This window comes from Brienomyrus brachyistius, chromosome 24 (genome assembly GCF_023856365.1).
Source record: "Brienomyrus brachyistius isolate T26 chromosome 24, BBRACH_0.4, whole genome shotgun sequence".
Taxonomy (NCBI): domain Eukaryota; kingdom Metazoa; phylum Chordata; class Actinopteri; order Osteoglossiformes; family Mormyridae; genus Brienomyrus; species Brienomyrus brachyistius.
Genome location: NC_064556.1, coordinates 631,968 through 657,626, shown reverse-complemented (window position 1 = coordinate 657,626; position 25,659 = coordinate 631,968). Strand labels below are relative to the sequence as shown.

The window sequence follows — 25,659 nt, the reverse complement described above, 5'->3', positions numbered from 1 at the left end:
TTACAATTATTATATTATTAAATTATTCTAGTAGCTCCCGGCATCCCGTTGGGATTGTGCCCGGTGCCACCTGGGACAGACGCCCACTGCATCCTGACCGGGCTGAGGTTGGGAGATGGACAGGTCACCTCAGAGAAAAAACTTGGTGATGATAGATTATCCTTCAACCCATTTGATCTTAGCATGATTAAAACACCATAAAACTAAAAAGAAAAGAAAGAGAAAATGGATCATAAATAACAGGATTCTCAGTCTAGGGTGATGGTGGGCTTCCCGATGATGATCTTTTCCCTGATAATGGCCATTTCCTCCTTTAATGTGTGACTCTGGCAATTTGGTAGCCAGTGTACCCCAACTCCAGCGTCACACACGTCATTCCCCAGGCTTAATGAGTGAGGCAACACAAATGAGGGAGGGGAGCTGGGGGTGCTGCTCACTCATTTATTTCCACCCCCAGCAATGACAATGAGAGGACCCGTCTGCCTGACATGAGGCGTCCAGTATTATGCCTGTTAACGAATGCCATAACTTTAATGCTTTATTTTAAAGGCATTTTCCAATAATGACTAACTTGCATTGTCAGTTTTCTAGGACATCAGTTATATTTCCTGCCACAGTAGCTGACCCGAGCTCTGCTGGGACTGAAGTGTGACAAACCGCCGAAGGTTATGCAGCCCAGTGCATGTCTGCCTCCAAGGGGGAGGACTGGCCATGGCGAACTCTGACGGTCAATTTGATCAAAATGTAATACTTCTCCACCGAATTATTTACATGGTATTTAAAAACATAGCATAAATAGTTTTTTTCAGTCAAAACATTTTCCAAATGCTTATCGTTGTTAAGTGAGTGCGTATTTAACCAGTGCAATAATCGGTAATGAGCCTATAGAAAATATTATTTGATTATATAATCACTATATCTGTGAGGGGTTGCCCCCCCATCCTGGCTTGTTCCCCGCCTTGCGCCTACATGTAGCCCCTGGGACAAACGCCGGACGCCCCGCGACCCTCAGCAGGACAAGCGATCGCAGAAAAAGGATGGGTAGTCAATATAGCTTATTTAACTAGTAACCAAACTGAACGTGTTATTTTAGCTCAACCCATATTTTATATACAACGATAAACACTGGAAGAAAAAAATGTTTTATCCCACAAGATTTATTAAGGCGTTTCCAGTTCATATTTTTAATTTATTCTGATCTACCTCCTAAAATTGACGGATCATAAGATATAAACGCAGAGCTACTCAATAATGATTCCTTGAGAAAGAATAATAAATTAATTTAAAAATAAATTCAAATCTGGCGACATTTGTACGGGGTTTCCAACAGATAAAAAAGTCTTTCGTATTTGATCATCGATGTTTCTGGAAGCTGTGTTAGAACTTTTCAATCCGCAAATGCAGAGCCGTAAGCATGATTGTTATAGCGCCTGCACGGACAGAGCAGCTGTCCCTTTAAATTTTCCCAAAAGCCCCTTAAAGAGCCCTAGGGGCCCAAAACCCGCTCCTCACTCAAAATAGCGGCAGTGTTTCTGAAAAGCGGCCAGAGACCACTTTATGTATCAGAAACGACCGGAGCTCGCTTCTGCACGGGCGATCGGAGAGAAACTAAACTAAGTTGCCGGGATTCGGACGGGCGCAGAGGGGCGCTGCGCAGTGTGTGTGTGTATTTAACTGCACGCCACTTTGGTATCGCCAGCTTGCCTTAGCATGACGTTGTGACCGCGGCATTATGCCCTGATCCCCGGTATCCATGTAATAATATAACCATTAAGTAAACTGGGCAGCACAGCAAAGAAAATCGGACGCGGCGGTGCACATGTGCGAACCGCTCTAGGCTCCGGAAAGGATCGGACACAAGTGACCCAGGACCCTTTGCAGGTACAGCATATCTTATTTATATGCGAGATAGCGTGCATTTCCAGCGCCCTGTATCCTAATCTCATTCAGATCAGCCCCTATGACTGTCGGTACTGTTTATCGGCATGGCCTCTTCCTGTCTCCTTAATAAACAAAGAAGGCGAGCTGCGGCGGAGACTCGAGGGCGCGCCCTGCTGGACGCCAGCGGATATAACTCCGACTCCTAGCTGTAATGACGGAAGTTGTGCAGAATAATTTGAGACGAGCTTTATTCGTGTACAAGGTCACACTAAGAAAGAGTCTGTCCTGTCCTGGTGCTTTCAGTGACCTCTAACAGAGAACAGATGAAATAAATGACAGACGACAGTCAATTTAAAAATGTCATTAAAGAGTAAATACATACAAGAGCAGTGCTGGATACCGCCAGTAGTGATTACAGAGCCTGTGTTGTGGTTGAATTCAAAAATTGAAGGGACTTAGCGATGGTCTCTTGTGCCATCATAGTCTGAGGAAGGTTGGCATACTATGCTATACATTCTTGATGATGTAGACTGTTCTCCCATGAAAGCTTTTAGCAATTATTCCCGGAATTAGAAGGACTTGTGAGTATTAACTGTTGGGCAGTTGATTGTTTGGGGGACAGAGAGGGGGGCTTCTCTACCTGCTGGCAGAGAGCATACAACCCAGTGAGGCGCTCAGGGTCACAGTGTCCAGTGTGTTTACAGTGGAGGTATGAGGGGCAGAATCTGGGCATGGGGGTGATGACAGGGTGCAGTCTGGATTTTGGGGGTGGTGGTGACAGGGTGCAGTGTGGATATTGAGGGGTGATGACAGGGTACAGCGTGGATATTGGATGGGGGGGGATGATGACAGGGTGCAGTGTGGATATTGGGGGTGGTGGTGACAGGGTACAGCGTGGATATTGGAGGGGGGGGAATGATGACAGGGTGCAGTGTGGATATTGGGGGGTGGTGGTGACAGGGTGCAGTGTGGATATTGGGGGTGGTGGTGACAGGGTGCAGTGTGGATATTGGGGTGACAGGGTGCAGTGTGGATATTGGGGTGACAGGGTGCAGTGTGGATATTGGGGGTGGTGGTGACAGGGTGCAGTGTGGATATTGGGGGTGGTGGTGACAGGGTGCAGTGTGGATATTGGGGTGACAGGGTGCAGTGTGGATATTGGGGGTGGTGGTGACAGGGTGCAGTGTGGATATTGGGGTGACAGGGTGCAGTGTTTCCACTGTTGGGTAATGAAGTAGAGGACTAGGGCTGGTTTTGAAATATTACCCCAAATTCACTTCCTCACTTATTTACTTTCCTAGGTTGGGTCCAGAGACTGAATGGACGACATTGCCATAAATGGACATGAGGGGGCGGAGACAGGGGTGGGCGCAGCAAGTTTCACGAGCTCATCGGAGTTACCCGAGTCTCATGGGTCACCACAGTGCGAGCCGGGCCCCAATCGGGCCAGGAGGAAGGGGCGTGTCCAGGGCCGAGACCACCGGCGGAACTACCAGGAGCAGTGGCGGGCGGAGTTCCTCATGGAGTTTGAGGCGGCGCGCGGCGTGATGGTGTGCATGGTGTGCGGCAGCTCGCTGGCCTCCCTCAAACTCAGCACCATCAAGCGGCACATCCAGCAGAAGCACCCCGACACGCTGTTGTGGGCCCCCGCTGACAAGCAGCTGCTGCTCTGCGACTGGGAGGCCGCACACACACCCAGGGGCTCCGCTGGGGCCCCGGGGCCCGAGAGTGAAGGTATGCTGTCACCAGGGGAGATGAAGTGCTCTTCGGCCCGTCTTTATTTTGCGCGGGTGGCTCAGCAGGCCGAAGGTTGCTGGTTTCAATCCCAGGGTCGGCAGAATGATTTCATTGTTGCCCTTAACCCGGCTGGGTACGCATATGTCCCGCAGAAATACAGCAAATGCGGAAGCACTCTGTCTTTCCCCCGAGCGACACTCGGAAAGGGGCTTATGGAGCCACGCCACTGTACGTGTGTTCGCAGTTAGCGGGACACAGATGAAGCAGGATGTGAAGGTACAGTTAATTTTCTAAATGTGCACCTTAATGGATATTCATTTTATTTTATTCACTCTTTTATTTTAGTTATTTTATTAGGTTGCAGCAATATTGATGGAGACTTTTTCAAGTAGGACAGTCATACTTAGTTCAGTAAACCAATGTTTAATAAAGAGTAAAAAACTATTTATATTTTGTTTCTTTTATCCCCGCTGTACTGAAAATGTACCGAACTGTGACTTAGAAACCGAGGTACGTACCGAAACGTGATTTTTGTGTACCGTTACACCCCTAGTCATTTTGGATAGAAGTGTCTGATAGAGACAAGAATGTGAAGCATCAGCACGGAGGTTAAATGGTCTTATCCCATACTGGCGGTAAAACGCTAACTGGTGCCTGAGGGGATGGTCATGCCGACTTGCCCCAAGTGGCCGGTGACTCAGGCCTCAGGTAATGGCCGGTGACTCACCCCGGATGGCCGGTGACTTGCACCCCGGTGAAGGTTGCTCTGACTCACCCCGGATGGCCGGTGACTCGCGCCCCGGTGAAGGTTGCTCTGACTCGCCCCGGAGGGCCGGTGACTCGCACCCCGGTGAAGGTTGCTCTGACTCGCCCGGAGGGCCGGTGACTCGCGCCCCGGTGAAGGGTTGCTCTGACTCGTCCCGGAGGGCCGGTGACTTGCGCCCCGGTGAAGGTTGCTCTGACTCGCCCCCGGAGGGCCGGTGGACTTGCGCCCCGGTGAAGGTTGCTCTGACTCGCCCTGGCCGGCTATTAAGCTAAACCTTTCCCTTCCTGTGAAGGTGTCCCACCAAAGGCAGAGCCGGCACCGCAGGAGCCACAGCCTGCGCAGCCTGGGCCCGGAGGGGGTCGCGATCCGCTGGCCCAAACGCTGGAGCGCTATGCCAACGACACGCTGCGTGCCTGGCTCCGGCAGGAGTTCCTCATGGAGTATCGTGCGGCGGAGGGGCCGGCTGCTGTGCATGGTGTGCGGAGCCCAGCTGCCTGCGCCGCATCTGCAGCACGTCAAACTGCACGTACTGCAGCAACATCCCGACTCGCTGGTGTACAGCTCCGAGGAGAAGCACCACATCCTGCGGGGCTGGGGTGAGTGGAGGCGGGGGGGGGGGGGTGAGCAGGGCTGGGGGCAGGGTGAGTGGGGAGGGGCAGGGGGCTGTATGTGTCTGCCTGCATGCCTGTGTCCCTAACCCCTTTCCTCTTTGGCTGTGTCTGCCTGCATGCCTGTGTCCCTAACCCCTTTTCCTCTTTGACTGTGTGTGTCTGCCTGCCTGTGTCCCTAACCCCTTTCCTCTTTGGCTGTGTGTCTGCCTGCATGCCTGTGTCCCTAACCCCTTTCCTCTTTGACTGTGTGTGTCTGCCTGCATGCCTGTGTCCCTAACCCCTTTCCTCTTTGACTGTGTCTGTCTGCCTGCCTGTGTCCCTAACCCCTTTCCTCTTTGGCTGTGTGTCTGCCTGCATGCCTGTGTCCCTAATCCCTTTCCTCTTTGGCTGTGTGTCTGCCTGCATGCCTGTGTCCCTAACCCCTTTCCTCTTTGACTGTGTCTGTCTGCCTGCCTGTGTCCCTAACCCCTTTCCTCTTTGGCTGTGTGTCTGCCTGCATGCCTGTGTCCCTAACCCCTTTCCTCTTTGGCTGTGTGTCTGCCTGCATGCCTGTGTCCCTAACCCCTTTCCTCTTTGGCTGTGTGTCTGCCTGCATGCCTGTGTCCCTAACCCCTTTCCTCTTTGACTGTGTGTGTCTGCCTGCATGCCTGTGTCCCTAACCCCTTTCCTCTTTGGCTGTGTGTGTCTGCCTGCCTGCCTGTGTCCCTAACCCCTTTCCTCTTTGACTGTGTGTGTCTGCCTGCCTGTGTCCCTAACCCCTTTCCTCTTTGGCTGTGTGTGTCTGTCTGCCTGCCTGTGTCCCTAACCCCTTTCCTCTTTGGCTGTGTGTCTGCCTGCATGCCTGTGTCCCTAACCCCTTTCCTCTTTGGCTGTGTGTCTGTCTGCCTGCCTGTGTCCCTAACCCCTTTCCTCTTTGGCTGTGTGTCTGCCTGCATGCCTGTGTCCCTAACCCCTTTCCTCTTTGGCTGTGTGTCTGCCTGCCTGCCTGTGTCCCTAACCCCTTTCCTCTTTGACTGTGTGTGTCTGCCTGCCTGTGTCCCTAACCCCTTTCCTCTTTGACTGTGTGTGTCTGCCTGCCTGTGTCCCTAACCCCTTTCCTCTTTGACTGTGTGTGTCTGCCTGCATGCCTGTGTCCCTAACCCCTTTCCTCTTTGACTGTGTGTGTCTGCCTGCATGCCTGTGTCCCTAACCCCTTTCCTCTTTGACTGTGTGTGTCTGCCTGCCTGCCTGTGTCCCTAACCCCTTTCCTCTTTGACTGTGTGTGTCTGCCTGCATGCCTGTGTCCCTAACCCCTTTCCTCTTTGACTGTGTGTGTCTGCCTGCATGCCTGTGTCCCTAACCCCTTTCCTCTTTGACTGTGTCTGTCTGCCTGCATGCCTGTGTCCCTAACCCCTTTCCTCTTTGACTGTGTGTGTCTGCCTGCATGCCTGTGTCCCTAACCCCTTTCCTCTTTGACTGTGTGTGTCTGCCTGCATGCCTGTGTCCCTAACCCCTTTCCTCTTTGACTGTGTGTGTCTGCCTGCATGCCTGTGTCCCTAACCCCTTTCCTCTTTGACTGTGTGTGTCTGCCTGCATGCCTGTGTCCCTAACCCCTTTCCTCTTTGACTGTGTGTGTCTGCCTGCATGCCTGTGTCCCTAACCCCTTTCCTCTTTGACTGTGTGTGTCTGCCTGCATGCCTGTGTCCCTAACCCCTTTCCTCTTTGACTGTGTGTGTCTGCCTGCATGCCTGTGTCCCTAACCCCTTTCCTCTTTGACTGTGTGTGTCTGCCTGCATGCCTGTGTCCCTAACCCTGTTCCCTTCCCCCCACCCAGAGCATGCCTCACCTGAGAGCCCCGATGCCCTGAAACCAGACCATGAGGCCCCAGCTGACGATCGCAGAGACATGCCTTCCGACGCCGCTTCGGGCTCCACACAAAGCTGGGGGTTTGGCAACGCTGTGGAGTAGCAGGTGTGAGTGGGCCATCCCCCTCCCCCCCCCACCACGGGTCAGACCTCGCCTGCATTTCCAGGCATCGACACAGACAGCCAAGGCAGCCGACGCTACACAGACATGCGACCAGCAGATGGACTGGCAGACCTGAGATGGTGAAGGGGGGGGCCTCCTGGCTGCAAAGGTTAGAGGCCCCCCCTCGGTGTTTGGTCAGGAAGAGGACCAAAGAGGCTGTGCCCACGACAGCACTAGTTACCCGGTAAGAAATGGAGGCACACAGCCCCCCCCCACAACAGGAAGGACAAATGAAATTAGCAAGGGAGAATCTCCCCGGGGTGCTTTTTTTGGGCTAAATAATAAAAAAATCAGTCTGTGTTAATCGTATTTTACTGTGTCTTAAGTAACAACCTCAAATTTAACAGACCGTTACCCACATGCATGATGTTGCTGGTTCAGGACATGCACCTGAAGGTTGCTGGTTCAAGTTCCTGGAGAAGGTCTGTTGATGTACCCTTAGTCGCAGTGAAATATCCATAAGTTACGCTGGGTGAATGCAGTTGAAAGATGTAAGGCATGCATCTTCTGCAATAGGAACCTGCAGTCAGAATACATGCTGCCAGGCAGTTTTATTAGACAGCCTTTTAATATTATACGCAGAAATCTTCACGGCAGCATCGAGGACTTGATGCTCTTAACACCAGAGGACCCCTGTGAAGCTGCATGGCATAAGGGGAGATGAACCTCCAACCATCTAACTCCATGCTCTTCCAGGCTGGCCATCTCTACATACAAACTTTAGCCGTTAAATTAGGGAAACCAGGTGAATATGTTGGATGACTGAAGTGATGATGTTCATGAAAGCTTTGCGTTGTAGACCCTGATACTTGCGCTAATTAAAGTCCCACTAATCCTTTGATTAAATGCTGATGTACCTGGGAGGCGAGGAGGCTGTACTGTGGCAGGGATCCACGGGGGGCCCCAAGACCTCTCTGATGTCATCAGAAGAATCTGTCTCACTTGGGGAGCAGATCCATACCTGGACTCCACCCTCCTTGGTTTTCCTTATGTCTGTTTTAATGGAGATCATCCCTCTGCAGATGTTTGGTCCACCGTCCCTGTCTGGCTTCTTTCATGCACTTCATCGTCACCGAAGCTCATTTTAAAGTTTCAGATGTCTGGCAGCTGCCCCTTCCAAACGTAAATCAAAGTTCTGGTCTGCAGAAGCCCTCGCTGACACAATCTAGCCCTTTAACAGGAAATGGGAGACGGGGGCGTGACTCTTTAGCCGGTCCGGGAAGAATGAAGTCATAAATAGAGCATCAAAGGGACAATTCTTTACTCGGTATCATACAACAGCACAATGCGATCTACATAAACATATCAAGTTGCCTTCATCAGCTTGCTAAAAACAGCGTCCGCCCAAGAGCAGCACCTGAGGCAGGGAAAATGATTCATTCAGGTCAGGTCTAGTTTTAAAAGACATTTATTGGTTAGTGAACATCAAATATCAAGTAGCCAAGTGTTTTTTCAACTGGTAGCGGGGTGGGGGGGGGGGGGGGGCTGGGTGCTGGGGAACAGATCAATATCCAACAGATGTGTGTGGTGCTGAGGCAGATATCCAGGGAAACGCGGCAAAAGCACATCAAGCGGATGTTTCATAGTACCTATGTTCAGCTACTGCAGTGCAGAATGCAAAGGCCGGGGGGAGGAGCTCGTTACGGCCGCACGTTTGCGAGGCTCTCTGACCCAACAAACCCCCTACCCCCGCCCACAGAACTTCACATACACTGGGAATGTTCCAGAATGGTTTTTTTCCCCTTTCCAGGGAAAGGGTCAGTAGTCTGCGTCATACAATGGATATTCATACACGAGCTAAGGATTTAAAACAAAAAGTGACAACCTCGCTTTTGGAATCAAAGTACACCGAAAGTCTACAACGTGTGAAATTAAGGGAAAATGCATAACAGACGGGTGAAAATCCTACGGTCTCTAAGGGTCTCTAAACAAGGCTGCTCTCTAACAGTGCCGCCGAAAACAGGCCGAGGCGTTAAAGCAGTTACCATGACAACAGTAATAACATTCATGTAAAAATTCACTTCTTAACTACGCGACGATAACAGCAGAAAGTCTTAAAAAGAAAGTAGGATACAGTGTTGCTTCCGTGACAGCAGGGATGGCGTTACGACTGCGTGGACAAACGGACGAGTGCTTCTTCAGGTGGGAAGCGGGAGGTGCAGGGCCGCTGGCCGACCCCAACCCCTCCGGAAAATGTTAGTCGACGTTCACATGGTTCTTGCAAAACACTGAGGGCTCCAGTTAAGTGTTTCTCTAGCAAACGAGCAAGTGCTACTCTGAGGAACTAAGTAACATACACAAGTAACACTACGGAGGAAGGGGAGGACCGGGCACACATGGGGAGTGGGACAGTTGCCCACAGAGCCACCAAAACACTCATTTTCACCCCCCAGACCTCATACATACAGCAGACGAACACAGACAGTCACTTCCAAGCCGGAAAGCCTCTCGCGACTCCGGCTCGGGGGTGGGGGTCTCCATTTACTTCAGCTGCCCATGACGGGGGGGGGGGGGGGGGGGGGGTGGGGGGCATGTTAGTGACTTCGGGAGGTGGCTGCAAGGGCGCCAGTGCATGTGTGTTACATGGCAATGCTCAGGGGATTTTACATGGTCGCTGGTTCAGTGCAGTGTGTGCGTAGGGAGGGGGGGGCAGGAACAAGGGCAGAGGGGGGGGTGTAATTCATCATTCTGCTTTGCTACGCTTCACCACACCAGGTAGCTTCTCCTGTAACCTGCCAAAAAGAAAGAAGGAAAAAAAAATAAAATTAGGGCAGCTACATGTAACTAAACTACAACACGGACTAGCAGAGCTGCCTGTAACCAACCAGGACAGCCTCCCAGTCATAATGATGGTGTCCGGAAGGTTTACACTCTGCCCAGTGGGCCAACACCCCGCAGTGTAAAGACTCCCAGTCACACGCTGACTGTGACCCCTCTGCGTTTCCCTCCCTGATGTGCCGCTCGCAGTGACTCCTTACTTTGCCAGCGTACTGTCCACTTGGGTGCGGACGCGTTTTATGTGATGGTCGATCTGGGTCTGAGGGGAGAAAAGAAGAATTTTAATATTCTTAAACTTGGCTGAACAATATTTTAAAAAAACTTTTAACAGATATCACATGATACAGTTATATGTGTAACACATCATGAGCCTACAGATGCAGGATTGTGTTCTGGGAAATTTTTACCTGGAAATCCCACATACCAGGAAACATGCACATGGGAGATTTACTTACACTAAAAATGTTTTGAGGGCATAACGCAAAATGATTGGCTCAGAGAGACAACCAATCAGATTGTAGAGGAGGTGGGACCAAGACATCTGATTGTGTAACTCAGGTGTAGAGTGACATTAGCAGAATAACGATGAGGCTGAACATGACGCAGGACGCCATGCTCAGCGGGGGCGAGGAGGGTCCCCTTGGTGCCCTGACCCACCCCCCCTTACCCACCTTCAGTCTCCACCCACCAGGTTACTCATCTTACGGTAAAATGTTAGGAGCGGATGTTCTCACCTTGTTTTTCTCATACACCAGGGGGACGGAAAAGAGAACAATGTCCGCTGAAGGGGAGAGATGAGGAGAGAGCAAAAGCATGTGCGTTGATTAGCTATTTAACAACCCCCACCTCCCCCCCCCCCCCCCATTTGTTACTGCCCATACCACTGTTTGTTTGAGGAACAAAAAAATGTAGGATAAAACAGCCAGAGAGAATACGCTACAGCTCAGAATAGTCCGGAATATCCATCTTAAACTGCATATAAAATATAAAAATATGTATAGTGGTTCTGCCAGGCTGATCTCCTGACCTTCAGGATTCTCCAAAGTCGGACAAATGTACCAGCTGTACCTTACAGCTGGAATGAAGAAGCTGTTTTTCAAACAGACTATGACTCAGACCTGAGCCTTACGTAATACAACAGCAGGCACTGGGGGGTCAGCCCGGGGGTCCGCTGAAGTCCCCTGACTGGGGCCCCCATCCCCTAATACACCAGCAGGCACTGGGGAATCAGCCCGGGGGTCCCCTGAAGTCCCCTGACTGGGGCCCCCATCCCCTAATACACCAGCAGGCACTGGGGGGTCAGCCCGGGGGTCCCCTGAAGTCCCCTGACTGGGGCCCCCATCCCCTAATACACCAGCAGGCACTGGGGGGTCAGCCCGGGGGTCCCCTGAAGTCCCCTGACTGGGGCCCCCATCCCCTAATACATCAGCCGGCACTGGGGGGTCAGCCCGGGGGTCCTCGGCGGTCTGTCTTACCCAGGATCAGGAGGGTGATGCCGTTAAAGATGGCGCCGACGTAGGTCATCAGCCACATGAGGACGGCCAGCTGGAATGAGAAAAGCACAAGGACCAATGTCATCCATGCTACCCTAACTTTGACCCTTGACCCTTACCGTACTGCCCCATACCCCCCAGTTGGGACAGGATCGCTCAGCTTTGGGCGTTATGCCGCACTGACTGAAGTCTTAATGTAAATTTGAAGGAAACATGAAAACATCACAGAACATTCCAGAAATAAATCACTTGTTTTCTCTCGTGCTTTGAACATTTGGCCTCAAATCCTTTCCTCTGAACTGCCATCACTTCCCACATCACATTAAACACAGCATTTACAATATGATGGATTACTGTACCAGCATGTTTGATAAATCACAAGAAAAGTAATCAGTGATGCAGAATTACGACCCCCCTCATAAAAACGGTGAGCTGACCTTGAGGGAGTCCACCAGGTCCTCCACCAGGAAGAGCCGCCTCACTTGGTGGATGGCGCAGTTGGCATGGGACAGGCAGACGTCCACGTGTTTGCGGAAGGTCTCGGGCGCGACGCAGATGTCCTTCTCCATGAACGCCCTTCAAGTCAACAAGGAGCCACACATTAAGCCACATCTGAAAGACCACAAAGTCTATACACACAGCCCAGTGACTCCTAAACGAGGTCATCGCTTGACAATGACAGCCCGCTCCCCCATCGGCGTCTCTCACTTGAAGGGGTGTCCATCGCTGGACTTCTGCACTGCCTGGATGACCGACTTGTAGGATCGGAAGGTGATGGTCACACAGAGCAGGGCCAGCAGGATGTAGGAGACCACGCTGATGACGCTGAAGGTGGCCAGCGAGAGCAGAAGCACCAGCGAGACGCCGAACACCACGCCTGTCTTCTTGGGCTCCCGCCAGTACACCAGGTCCTTCACTGCAGGACGGGGAAACAGATGGAGGAATCCTTACTCCATGCCATTCATGGACTCACTGGCAAAGAGCGGGGGGACTGTCCAATAGGAATCCACCTTACTCTTTACCTAAAATCTTATTGGACAATCATTACTTCATGCTTAACATAACCCAGCTGAAAGAAATCCTCGTCCTCGTCCTGTGTGACCTCCCACTAAAACGTCACAGACAACGCCAATGCAGTGACAGCAATCCAAACGTCTTTTCTCTCTTGGCTTGTCATTTTTAAATTACATTTTTTTTGGGGATTTTCATAACGTTTGGCTCCTACGAAGGTGTGATTTGCAACAGTGGCTCCGTATTTTTTCCAGGGCAATTATATCAAATCCAAGCTTCACTGTGGTCAGTGGGGGGCAATTTTTAAGGATATCACATGAAAGCTACAATAGTAGACTTATTACACTGTAATTTATATTTATTATTAATTCAAAGAACGATTTTTAGGCAGAAACCTATTCATCTTCATACACTTGATTATAATTCTTTGCATCTTAATGATCATGGGGCTGGTAAAAATAGCTCTACAGGTCCGAAGTGGCAAAACCCATCCTGTGGGCCCAGGTGTGCACTATAGCCCCCCCCGGTGCATCACATGAGGGCCGATAGTTTACAGCATGGCCTTTTGAGAAATGTCACTTAATATTCTGCTTCCTGTGAGCTTTGATGTAATGAATGACCAGGTTAAGACTTACAATTAGATCTCACATAACATGAAGAGAGCGTCCCCTTTGCCCATCACCATGCTTCACATCGAAGACAAGAAGAAGCTGTTTAGATATCAGGCTCTCATGGACAATATTTCCATTCAGTAGCATGCAAATAACGGGGCATGTTTTCTCACTGTGCCTAGCTGCAGATGTGAGCTGAGCTCGCAAGTGCCGTCACGCTTAGCAAGTCCGCGTAAGTAGAGAAATAAGAGTATTTTCATTGTGAGTCGAGTCTGGCACAGGAAAGCCACCCATTGTTCTCAGGTGTCTCCTGGAGATGAGCTTCAATGCCAAGTACCACAGGAGGCCAACTCTATCCCAGCATGCCCCAGGAGGGTCTCGGTATCTGTGGTGTGGAGTGCAGTGTCTACATACACCGACACACGAGTGACAGAGATTCAGCACAGATGTGAAGCAGAGAGCAGGCTACAGTTCAGCTTTCCTAACCGAAATGTTGACAATATGGATACATGTATGGGTACAATTTGGCCTGGGCGACATCACATCGATATTATATCCTGCACGTGCAAAAATCAGCAGGACTTCAGATGACAGGTGAAACATCTGGCCGAACACCAGCTTTCTGGTACATTACGGAACGCCTATAATTTGGTAGGCAGACTAGTAGTACAGCTAAAATATGAATGAGATGCATTTTGTGACACCCAGAAGTTACTATGGTAGACTATTCCATACTCTAACTACACACTGTGTAAAGTGTTTTCTCAAATCCAGTTTAACATGTTCTCCCACTAATTTCCACCTATAGCCACGAGTTCTTGTAATTGAACTAATATTGAAGTAACTATTTGGCTGAACAGCATCCAGACCTGTTAGAATGTTATATACCTGGATCATGTCCCCCCTTAGTCCCCTTTGCTCAAGGCTGAACAGGTTCAGCTCAGCTAACCTTTCCTCATAAGGCCAGGAATCATTCTTGTAGCCCTTTCTAAGGGAGTAAATGTCCTTTTTAAGGTATGGTGACCAAACCTGCAGACAATATTCTAGGTGGGGTCTTACCAAGGAATTGTATAATCTTGGCATCACCTCCCTTGACTTAAACTCCACATACCTAGAGATGTAACCTAACATCCTATTGGATTTAAATGGAAGCATCAACACACACACCAAGGTCCTTCTCATGTGAAATGACACACGCATGTATGTGCTACACTGTAAATTCCAGCAATGAAGGAAACTGAAAACATCTGACTATCTGTTCTGGGAAATAGTACATCATTTGTTTCATGCCCCTTCAGGGACAAAATTAGTCTTTGTTTGTGGAGTTTACATGAGCACCCACTGGGTCCACCCTCAGTCCAAAGTGCGGTGGGATCTGAACCCACAATGGTGAGGGAACAGTGCTGCCCACTAAGCCACTATACCAGCCTGGGTAAGACATTTAAGTTCTTCATTTATTAATAAAGATTGCTGAAAATGTTTACTACAGCAAAAAAAAGCAGAACTACTTTCATATTACTACAGTCTTGTGGTTTGAAGGGAAGGTGGTTAATATATAAGCATCCGCATGTTCCAGGCGCAGTGAACACTATGCGGGACAAAGCTTGGCCTTGTGGATCTGCTGGCTGACGATGCTGCGGAGGTATCACCTGCCCTGCTGGGTCTCCGGGTGCATCGTCCCTATCCAGGACACGGTTTTTAAAAGTCTTTAAAAACATGTTAATAGGAGGTGAGGTATTTTCAAATGGCCATCCTTTGCATATAATAGCAGAATAAACACGGCGACAGAGACAAAGGAGCCTGTTCAGGACAACATTACAAAAAGAGTCTTTAATGCAGCTTTTCTTTGGCAGGGAGATAAATAGCTGGAATGCTGTTCAGTTACGCAAGAACCGTGCAAGACCATAAACGTCCCGGCTGCATGTGTATCTCTTTGGAGGTTCCTGGCCCCCTAACACAGCTCTTCCATGTTCTCCTGCAGACCATGTGGAGGGCTGGAAGGGGGCACCCCAGTCGTGAAAATACCCCAAACAGACAACCTGTCACAGCCCCCTTCCCCCAACAACAGCAAAAAAAAAAACTCATTCAAAGTCAGCTTGAATAAAACAGCCTCAGGCAATAAAGCGATTACATAAACGCTCAGTCTGGTCTGCAGAGGCTAAGCTGGTTGGTATCGTGTGGCAGATCCCTGTCCTGCTCACTGGTTCTGAGGTCCGTTCATCAGGTGCACAGCGTGTTACCTGAGCATACAGTGTGAAATCCCCACTGAATCACCTGGAATCCCGCCAAAGACAGGAGGGGCTCGCCACCGCAGAGTTAGCGTAACGCCCCCCAGGGACGGTGAGTTAGCATTAGCCGCATGCTAAGGAAACACACGCCATAACGTCTTGCAGAAAGAGAGGAAGCCAACCATGATAGGACGATGGACAAGAGGGAGGATCCCGTTCCATTGGCCACGCAATAGCCGCACTTAGGCGCCGGTCCATGGGAGGAAAAGTGCAACCAACAGAGCAGACTGGAGACACGCAGGTGACTCTGCCGTGACACGGTAGAAGGAAGGGGGGAGCGAGAAATGAAACGCACACGGCCGAGAGAAGAAGCAGGGAAAAGGGAATTAAAGAAAGAGGGGAATGATGGAATGATACGAGAAACGCGGCGCGGCCAGACAAACGCGGCGCGGCCAGACAAACGCGGCGCGGCCAGACAAACGCGGCGCGGCCAGACAAACGCGGCGCGGCCAGACAAACGCGGCGCGGCCAGACAAACGCGGCGCGGCCAGACAAACGCGGAGCGGCCAGACAAACGCGGCGCGGCCAGACAAACGCGGCGCGGCCAGACAAACGCGGCGCGGCCAGACAAACGCGGCGCGGCCAGACAAACGCGGCGCGGCCAGACAAACGCGGAGCGGCCAGACAAACGCGGAGCGGCCAGACAAACGCGGCGCGGCCAGACAAACGCGGCGCGGCCAGACAAACGCGGCGCGGCCAGACAAACGCGGAGCGGCCAGACAAACGCGGCGCGGCCAGACAAACGCGGCGCGGCCAGACAAACGCGGCGCGGCCAGACAAACGCGGCGCGGCCAGACAAACGCGGCGCGGCCAGACAAACGCGGAGCGGCCAGACAAACGCGGAGCGGCCAGACAAACGCGGCGCGGCCAGACAAACGCGGCGCGGCCAGACAAACGCGGCGCGGCCAGACAAACGCGGAGCGGCCAGACAAACGCGGAGCGGCCAGACAAACGCGGCGCGGCCAGACAAACGCGGCGCGGCCAGACAAACGCGGCGCGGCCAGACACAGACCACGGACTTGCAGAAGATGACCTGTACTTAGGGGCGTAGGAACATGGGAGGACGGCGGGGGCATATACCGCCCCCCAATATTTGACTTCATTCATTTTGCTTCCCCCAAATATGAAACTCTCTGCTACGCTACCGTCTGTAGTAAAAGTGTACAGCAGTGAGCCTTGCCTTCATGCCATATATAGATCTTATGGTGCACAAGACACAAGGGGAGTGAACTACAGGAAACAAACGGCTCATACGAGGCGCGGTGAGCCTCTCCGCAGCGAAAGCTGCGCTCAGACGTCTCCCTGGACAAGACCAGACTGCACTGAACATTACTCACAGAGGTGATTGCAGCACTGCAGGCTCCCTGGGGAGCTGACAGACAGGCTTGGCCGGGTACATTTCAGGGGATGGACGCACCCAGACCAGCCCAGACCAGGCTGCAGAGCCAGACACCATTCCCTGGCTGCTGACGGGAGGGGCAGTGCATACCCAGAAGGTCACACCCTGAATTTCACGCACAGATCTCACAGGGGTGAGATTAAGGTTGGGCCAGTGCACAGTCACGGCACGTCTTCCGGCACAGGACCCGGAACCCCGCGTCCTGCCGCGGCACTCACACGCTCTGATGTCTCTTCCTCCTCAACAGACCCCCGCATCCTACAAACCGTCTGTTTGACCTGTATCCTCTGTCCTACATTTGCAGAGCCGAGAAAATCCCGCGTGGAAACGCCCAGCTGATGGGACCCAACTCACAGTCGTCTGGAAAACATTAAATAGGCTGCAGGGCTGCCAATCCAGACAGTATCCATAATCCTTCCTCCACTGGTGTTTGGGCTGCCCGGGCCCCCCCACACCAGCCTGCCCTCTCAGGCCTCCCCAGGGCCGCCCTGCTGGCTTCCCCAGGGGCCCCCACACCAGCCACCGGTGTCATGTCGGCCATTACAATCCCTTTTCCAGCACAGTCTAGTAACGGCTCTTGAGCACCAGACGATATGCTGATTCTGCAGACGGGCTGCGGAGCCTCAGTCCGACAGGGCAGGACAGGCCTGCCTCTACGCCGCTCACACTAAACAGCTGGGGTCAGCACTCTGTACGTCCTGCAGAAACACCCCCTCTGCCAGCCAGCGTCCATGTTAGCATAACGGCAATCACATCCACAGGGGGAATACGGTCATATAGTAAGTGGCTATTCAATATCCAGCCAAAATTTCCAAAACACAAACCTAGCGAGGAGCGAAATGTTTTGCCCACGGTGTGCGACTGTGTGTCTGTTCTCCGATGGATGGCGTCCTGTCCCAGGCATCCCCTGCAATTCCTGCGACAGGCTCCCGGTTTACCGCGACACCGAGTCACACATCATTAACGAGGCAGTTAGCGGTAAATGTGGCTCAGACCCTAATCAGGACCTCAGTGCTTGCACATTTTTGACTGACACTGGCATCCAGCCTGGAGACCACTTACCCAAAATGAAAACACTAATATATAGTGACCGGGTCCTTTGCAGATTTCCATCAAAAATGAGACACAGAGTCTCTGCATGCAGTGCTGGAGCAGTGTGCCGGTCTCTCCCATCTCACAGGATTCACTACATTTTGAATAAACTGTGTCATACTTTCATAATCTATACACTAATATTCTGCTATACCCTTAATTTTCATGCATGGTTTTGTCCTCCTTTTTTCAAACTGGTAAAGAAAGGGCCAGTGGTTTGGGGATATTTTAATTGCCTAAATTAAACCTGCCGTTTATTTGAAACAGATATTTCCATAATCCTCAGGGGACAAGCAAGCCTTCCCAACACTGCCATTTCACAAAAATAAAATACCTCCAGTGTCACAGTTAATCAACCAGCTAAAACACGTAACCAAATGAAAAACAATTAACGTGTCATTTTGAGATGAAAAGCTATTGCAAAGCAGGCAAGTGTGTCTGTATGTCACCGCTGGAGCCGGTTCAATTCTTGCACCCCGGAGCTGCGAGGGCTGTCCGCGATGCATGAAGACGCCCAGAGAAATGCTTCATCATTAATAAAAATACGCAGGCAGTTTCTGTAGGTGCTACGACGGAAAAGCAGCGTCATTCCAGCGGTTATACCGGACAAAGCATTCGATTAAACATTAAAAATTCAGTGGTTGTTTATTATCTGTAACCTGCATGGCGACGATCACATACAAAGCTTGGCCCATATAGCGCATTAAAAACAGAACAAATCGCAGGGGACCATAATCATTGATTCTCATTATTCAAATCACACCATCCGCAAATACGAGAGTGACGAAAGGACTTTTTAGGCTAAAAGTCGGGCTATGTTGAAAGAATAGGATGGATCAGTTTACTGCGTATTCACAGCCCCGACGAAGACAACGCAACCTCCATTCAGAGCCCCTCAAACGCACATGCACCGTCCGCCCACATAATACATTAATAATTTAAATGCTTGATATTTGAATCTCCAACGTTTCACTTTAATACGAGGCCGCGATATATATTTTTTTTTATTACCAAATTATCAGCATTTACGTCAACGCGAAACGCCCTATCGGCTGTGCTTGTTTATGCCCAACATGGCGTTTGCGAAAATGCATAGGATTATTTTGTAAAATAAAATAAAATAATAAAATAAGGTTAGCAGCGAGCCCACTTTGCATAAAAGAGGGGCCTAGTTTATCTGTAAGGAAGGCGGAAAGCGCAGTGGCCAGGGGCGGCTTGGGGCGGACAGCGGCCGTGGAGTATGCGGCAGGGAGCGGCAAGCCGGGCTGGCAGCGCGGCACAGGGGCAGCCGCCAGTCACACCGCCATATCACGTAGATTAACGGCTATTAACGACATCGACCGCTTGTTATTCTTTACATTCAAGCCTCAGCTATTAAATGACGCCTAATGCGGCATTAATGCATAGGCGTGTCATACCAAAACCCCCGAAGCGTTAACAATACGAATAATCTGGTTTGTTTTGCACCGCCGCAGCCCCCGTCTCGCCCTGACAGATTATGGGATGTCAGACCCAGGTCCGCGTCTCACCGGAGAGCTTAGAGTCCTTGGCCGCAGGAGAGTTCATTCCCGACGAGGAGACCTGGGGAGACTGGTGCATCTGATCTGCCATTTTGGCGACGTGATTACAGACGGCCGAAAACGTCCGGAGCGCCTTCTGCTTCTCTCCTTATCGGATCTGATGGCTGCGTCTCGGAAGGCGGAGGCCGAGGGGGAGCGCCTGGCGCTGCCGCGGACGGAGAGCTTGGCGAGGGGGCGTGTTCCGTGGGGCGGGCTTTAACGGCAAAGCGAGGCGTATACAGTGGGTCGAGCCCCTGCGCCGGAGGGGGCGGGGTTTAACGGCAAAAGGAGGTGTGTGCAGTGGGTCGAGACCCTGTGCTGTAGGGGCGGGCTTTAATGGCAAAGGAGGCGTGTGCAGTGGGTCGAGACCCTGTGCTGGAGGGGGGGCGGGCTTTAACTGCAAAGCGAGGCGTATACAGTGGGTCGAGACCCTGCACTGGAGGGGCGGGGTTTAACGGCAAAAGGACTCGTGTGTGTGCAGTGGGTCGAGACCCTGTGCTGGAGAGAGGTGGGCTTTAACGGCAAAGCGAGGCGTGTGCAGTGGGTTGCGACCCTGGGACGGAGAGGGCGGGAGTTTTTGGACAGAGCCGTCCAGGGACCCTTTGCTGACAAGCCAGAGGAGCGGGACCTCCAGACGAGGGGCAAGTCCTGAGTCTGATGTCAGCTTAAAGTTTTGTATAGGAAACTTATAAATACCACACATGTGGCCTGACACACCGAACACACAATGTTAATGTGTGGCAGCAGTAGCTGCTTAAGCACAGTTCAAATAAGCTGGTTCCACACACAGAGCAGCGCCAGGGTTTGAACTCCATACCCTGGAGGTATAAGGTAATAGTGCTACCCATCGTTCTTCCCTTCTTAGATTATCCAGTACTTTTACTAATAAGATAAGATATGAGTTTATTGTAATTGTGATTATGCAAGACTTTATTCAGTAGCTCTGAGGACAGCAACCCAGAAAATATAAAATACAAATTAAAGTAAAAAGAAAACGGTGCAGGTAAGCATGTATTGCACACATTATAATTGCATTTATGCAGTGTAAAACAGTTAATCAATGTAGATAGGTATGCAGTATAAACAGGTATTGCACACATTATAATTGCATTTATGCAGTGTAAAACAAGTAATCAATGTAAACAGGCATGCAGTATAAACAGGTATTGCACACATTATAATTGCATGTATGCAGTGTAAAACAGGCAATCAGTGTAAACAGGTATTGCACACATTATAATTGCATTTATGCAGTGTAAAACAGTTAATCGATGTAGATAGGTATGCAGTATAAACATGTATTGCACACATTATAAATGCATTTATGCAGTGTAAAACAGGCAATCAGTGTAAACAGGTATTGCACACATTATAAATGCATTTATGCAGTGTAAAACAGTTAATCAATGTAGATAGGTATGCAGTATAAACAGGTATTGCACACATTATAAATGCATTTATGCAGTGTAAAACAGGCAATCAGTGTAAACAGGTATTGCACACATTATAAATGCATTTATGCAGTGTAAAACAGTTAATCAATGTAGATAGGTATGCAGTATAAACAGGTATTGCACACATTATAAATGCATTTATGCAGTGTAAAACAGGTAATCAATGTAAATAGGTATGCAGTATAAACAGGTATTGCACACATTATAAATGCATTTATGCAGTGTAAAACAGGTAATCAATGTAAATAGGTATGCAGTATAAACAGGTATTGCACACATTATAAATGCATTTATGCAGTGTAAAACAGGTAATCAGTGTAAATAGGTATGCAGTATAAACAGGTATTGCACACATTATAAATGCATTTATGCAGTGTAAAACAGGTAATCAGTGTAAATAGGTATGCAGTATAAACAGGTATTGCACACATTATAATATTTTAATAATTGTATTTAGAGTCCTACATGTAAAGTGATCAGTGCTTGAGCGGCAGTTTGGGGGAGGGGAGGGAGATGGGTATGACATCATAATAATCTTTAATTTTAAATTTAGGCTTCACATGAACTAAAATATGAATGCTTCCAGCTTGTGGTATGAGGTTACATGTGGTGCTGTGATGAGCTGATGTCCTGCCTCGGCTGGCCTTTGGGCCCTGTGCTGCCTTATACAGGATCCAGCCACTGTATCTGCCTCCCTGGTACAGTGACCATAAGGCCTTTCATAAACACACCAAGCTGCAGCTGGGAGAAAGTTTCCAAGGGGAGGAGATGCTTTGCTTGTTGCAAATATTTCATTTGGGTTAAATGTTAGAGATGATGATGTAAACAGTGCACTTAGGCACATGAGCCTGGTCTCAGTTAATGAACATTTTTCTTTCCTTTTGAGGCCCATGGCCAGTTTTCCAGTGGACCTGAATGAATATTTCAGTCACTGGAATCTTAATATTTGTGGCCCTTACCAGGTTAGAAGATGAGTAGTTGAGCTCTCCCCAGACGAGCTTGATGGGCTGAATGATCTCCTCTCATTTGGGGGTAGGATTGGACCAGCACTAAATGTTAATTCTAGTCCAGCCCTGGTGAGAGTAATTAAAAATTTAGGGCATTCCCAGGCATTCTCCGGTGCTTGTGTGACATGCCCCTGAGCTCCATGGATTCTATGGCGTTTCGGCTGTTTTCATAACATGTTTATTCTACGATGGCTTTGTTGTGTGTGTGAGCTGTGTGTCCGCGTGCGTGTGTGTGCATGAATGTGCGCGTACGTGTCTGCGTGTGTGTGTGCGTGTGTGTGAGCGTGTGTGTGTGTGTGTGCATGAATGTGCGCGTACGTGTGTGTGCACGTGTCTGTGCGTGCGTGTGTGTGCACGTGCGTGTGTGTGCATGAATGTGCGCGTACGTGTGTGTGCACGTGTCTGTGCGTGCGTGTGTGTGCACGTGTGTGTGTGTGCACGTGTCTGCGTGTGTGTGTGCGTGTGTGTGTGCCCTCCACCTTTACCTGCTCTTATGCTTTGCTGAACAGACTCCTGGGGACCTCAGCACCAGCCGCATTACAGGTCACCAGTGGATGTTTAAATTCACACACTTCCCAGTTAGACCAGGTATGGATCCAACAACCTTCACGCTTTGCACAAAACTTGACTCTTCAAGGAAACATAAAGCACAGCACGGCTGCTGCAGTAATCGTGCAGATACATGCCTAAAATCAGAGTTTTGGTAATGATGTATTTTCCTTAGAGGATCATGCAGACCTTCTTCAGGCCTAATGCCCAAAGCGCCGTTTAGCTCACTAACAGCAGACCGTCCTAACAGTAGCACTTCTTCATCCTGCCTGTTTGCTCATAGCTCAATTTTAATTAGACACCGAAGGGAGAAACCTTTTATTGGTATAAATAATTGTATTGCACTTTGTGCTACTTCCACCCAACTGCCTACTGCACCTTACTCTACCATTTGCACTTTCCTGATAGATGCTAAATCGCATTTTATTGCACCTGACAATGACAGAACAGTTGAGTCTCATCTGATCTGATCTAATGAGATTTTTTTTATAATTTACCACTTCCTCTTCTGGTGCGTCCCTGTATGTCAGCTTTTGATTGCCTGCTCTTCAGTTCAAATGTGGAAATGTAACAAGCCCCAATCCAAAGACTGCAGAAGCAATGTTGAAACTCACAAGACTGGAAAGTATTACAAAAGAATCGCTGAAGACTTAGAACTCTGTCAGTCAACAGGCAGGCAGATTTACAAATGGAGCAGATTGGGCATCATTACTGTTCTCACTAGGAGGGGGGCGCTCTCCAAAGATCAGGGCAAGGGCTCCCTGGGTAATGTTCAGACAGGGGTGATAGAGAACCCCGGGGGAGGAGCTGGGGGTCCGCAGGGGTGATAGAGATTCCTGAGGGGAGGAGCTGGGGGTCCACAGGGGTGATAGAGATTCCTGAGGGGAGGAGCTGGGGGTCCACAGGGGTGATAGAGATTCCTGAGGGGAGGAGCTGGGAGTCCGCAGGGGTGATAGAGATTCCTGAGGGGAGGAGCTGGGGGTCCACAGGGGTGATAGAGATTCCTGAGGGGAGGAGCAGGGGGTCTGCAGGGGTGATAGAGATTCCTGAGGGGAGGAGCTGGGGGTCCACAGGGGTGATAGAGATTCCTGAGGGGAGGAGCAGGGGGTCCGCAGGGGTGATAGAGATTCCTGAGGGGAGGAGCTGGGGGTCCACAGGGGTGATAGAGATTCCTGAGGGGAGGAGCTGGGAGTCCGCAGGGGTGATAGAGAACCCCGGGGGAGGAGCTGGGGGTCCGCAGGGGTGATAGAGATTCCTGAGGGGAGGAGCTGGGGGTCCACAGGGGTGATAGAGATTCCTGAGGGGAGGAGCTGGGGGTCCACAGGGGTGATAGAGATTCCTGAGGGGAGGAGCTGGGAGTCCGCAGGGGTGATAGAGATTCCTGAGGGGAGGAGCTGGGGGTCCACAGGGGTGATAGAGATTCCTGAGGGGAGGAGCAGGGGGTTTGCAGGGGTGATAGAGATTCCTGAGGGGAGGAGCTGGGGGTCCACAGGGGTGATAGAGATTCCTGAGGGGAGGAGCTGGGGGTCCACAGGGGTGATAGAGATTCCTGAGGGGAGGAGCTGGGAGTCCGCAGGGGTGATAGAGAACCCCGGGGGAGGAGCTGGGGGTCCGCAGGGGTGATAGAGATTCCTGAGGGGAGGAGCTGGGGGTCCACAGGGGTGATAGAGATTCCTGAGGGGAGGAGCAGGGGGTCTGCAGGGGTGATAGAGATTCCTGAGGGAGGAGCTGGGGGTCCGCAGGGGTGATAGAGATTCCTGAGGGGAGGAGCTGGGAGTCCGCAGGGGTGATAGAGAACCCCGCCAGGAGGAGCTGGGGGTCCGCAGGGGTGATAGAGATTCCTGAGGGGAGGAGCTGGGGGTCCACAGGGGTGATAGAGATTCCTGAGGGGAGGAGCAGGGGGTCTGCAGGGGTGATAGAGATTCCTGAGGGAGGAGCTGGGGGTCCGCAGGGGTGATAGAGATTCCTGGGGGGAGGAGCAGGGGGTCCGCAGGGGTGATAGAGATTCCTGAGGGGAGGAGCAGGGGGTCTGCAGGGGTGATAGAGATTCCTGGGGAGAGGAGCAGGGGGTCCGCATGGGTGATAGAGATTCCTGAGGGAGGAGCTGGGGGTCCGCAGGGGTGATAGAGATTCCTGAGGGGAGGAGCAGGGGGTCCGCAGGGGTGATAGAGATTCCTGGGGGGAGGAGCAGGGGGTCCGCAGGGGTGATAGAGATTCCTGAGGGAGGAGCTGGGGGTCCGCAGGGGTGATAGAGATTCCTGAGGGAGGAGCTGGGGGTCCGCAGGGGTGATAGAGATTCCTGAGGGGAGGAGCAGGGGGTCCGCATGGGTGATAGAGATTCCTGAGGGAGGAGCTGGGGGTCCGCAGGGGTGATAGAGATTCCTGAGGGGAGGAGCAGGGGGTCTGCAGGGGTGATAGAGATTCCTGAGGGAGGAGCTGGGGGTCCGCAGGGGTGATAGAGATTCCTGGGGGGAGGAGCAGGGGGTCCGCAGGGGTGATAGAGATTCCTGGGGGGAGGAGCTGGGAGTCCGCAGGGGTGATAGAGGTTCCTGGGGGGAGGAGCTGGGGGTCCGCAGGGGTGATAGAGGTTCCTGGGGGGAGGAGCTGGGGGTCCGCAGGGGTGATAGCCTGGGGGAGGAGCTGGGGGTCCACAGGGGTGATAGAGATCCCAGGGGGAGGAGCTGGGGGTCTGCCGGGGTGATTGATTGAGATCCCCGGAGGAGGAGCGATGCTGTAACCTGAGGGAGAGTATTCAGGTACCGGCATGAACCGAGACAGGATAATGCAGAGAACTGGGCCACAACAACACCTCTCTGTGTTGGAGGATCCGTCATTCGATAAAGGAGCGAAGACAGTAGACGTTAAACGTAAGGGCTCACATACAGGTGTTACGGGCTGTAAGGTTTGGGGGGGGGGATTGTCCTGATCGTTGTCCGGCTGCCTTCGTCTCCGCCCCCCGGACCTGGCCACGCCCCGAGCTTCGACGTTACTTCCGCGTTTGTGAGTTAAAAGGCCGTGGCGGGAGAGTAGCAGGAGCTCTGCTCACAGTTGGTTTTTGCGTTATTGGTTTGCTTGCTTTCTTTTGATTGATTGTGTATGACAGTTTTTGGTTTTCTGGTTTTCGTCTCTTGCCTTATCCCTCGGTACCTTTGCCTTTGGTTTTGACTGCTTTCTGATTTGTGATCTCTTGCCTTCCTCCTGACTCCTCTCTTGCTTCGCCCCTCGGATACTGTGTTTCGGCTTTGGTGTTCTGTATGTTCGTTTCTGTTAAGTGCGTAGGGAGTGACTGCTGTTTTGTTTTGAGTACGTGTTGCTTATTCTGTGTTTTGGTTAGGGAGTTAGGATTAGTCTGTGTCATTTCGTTTTCTTATCTTTTCGTATAGAATTAGCTTAGTTTGGGACGTGTTCGTTAGTGC

The 25,659-nt window shown here is 51.1% G+C and overlaps 2 protein-coding genes across 4 annotated transcripts; one reads left to right on the top strand and one right to left on the bottom strand.

Annotated features, from left to right (window-relative positions):
- Positions 1–1,439: 1,439 nt before the first annotated feature.
- On the top strand, positions 1,440–7,991 carry LOC125719988 (zinc finger translocation-associated protein-like). 3 transcript variants are annotated; one of them, XM_048994913.1, is made up of 4 exons: positions 1,445–1,881; positions 3,183–3,615; positions 4,677–4,980; positions 6,809–7,991. In XM_048994913.1, the coding sequence occupies exons 2-4, from the start codon at positions 3,201–3,203 to the stop codon at positions 6,822–6,824; spliced, it is 735 nt and encodes a 244-aa protein (XP_048850870.1). In that variant the 5' UTR covers positions 1,445–1,881; positions 3,183–3,200; the 3' UTR covers positions 6,825–7,991. The 3 variants fall into 3 exon arrangements, 2 of the variants coding, with proteins under 2 accessions (XP_048850871.1, XP_048850870.1); XR_007385312.1 differs by lacking the exon at positions 6,809–7,991 and having other exon boundaries at positions 1,440–1,881; positions 3,183–4,570; positions 4,621–4,819; XM_048994914.1 differs by lacking the exon at positions 6,809–7,991 and having other exon boundaries at positions 1,440–1,881; positions 3,183–3,894; positions 4,677–4,806.
- A 403-nt stretch (positions 7,992–8,394) lies between these two features.
- On the bottom strand, positions 8,395–19,456 carry LOC125719989 (reticulon-3-B-like). The gene is made up of 7 exons (XM_048994915.1): positions 19,204–19,456; positions 11,982–12,189; positions 11,711–11,849; positions 11,256–11,325; positions 10,515–10,561; positions 9,981–10,039; positions 8,395–9,734 (listed from the first exon to the last, which is right to left on the bottom strand). The coding sequence occupies exons 1-7, from the start codon at positions 19,283–19,285 to the stop codon at positions 9,686–9,688; spliced, it is 654 nt and encodes a 217-aa protein (XP_048850872.1). The 5' UTR covers positions 19,286–19,456; the 3' UTR covers positions 8,395–9,685.
- Between the last annotated feature and the right edge of the window lie 6,203 nt (positions 19,457–25,659).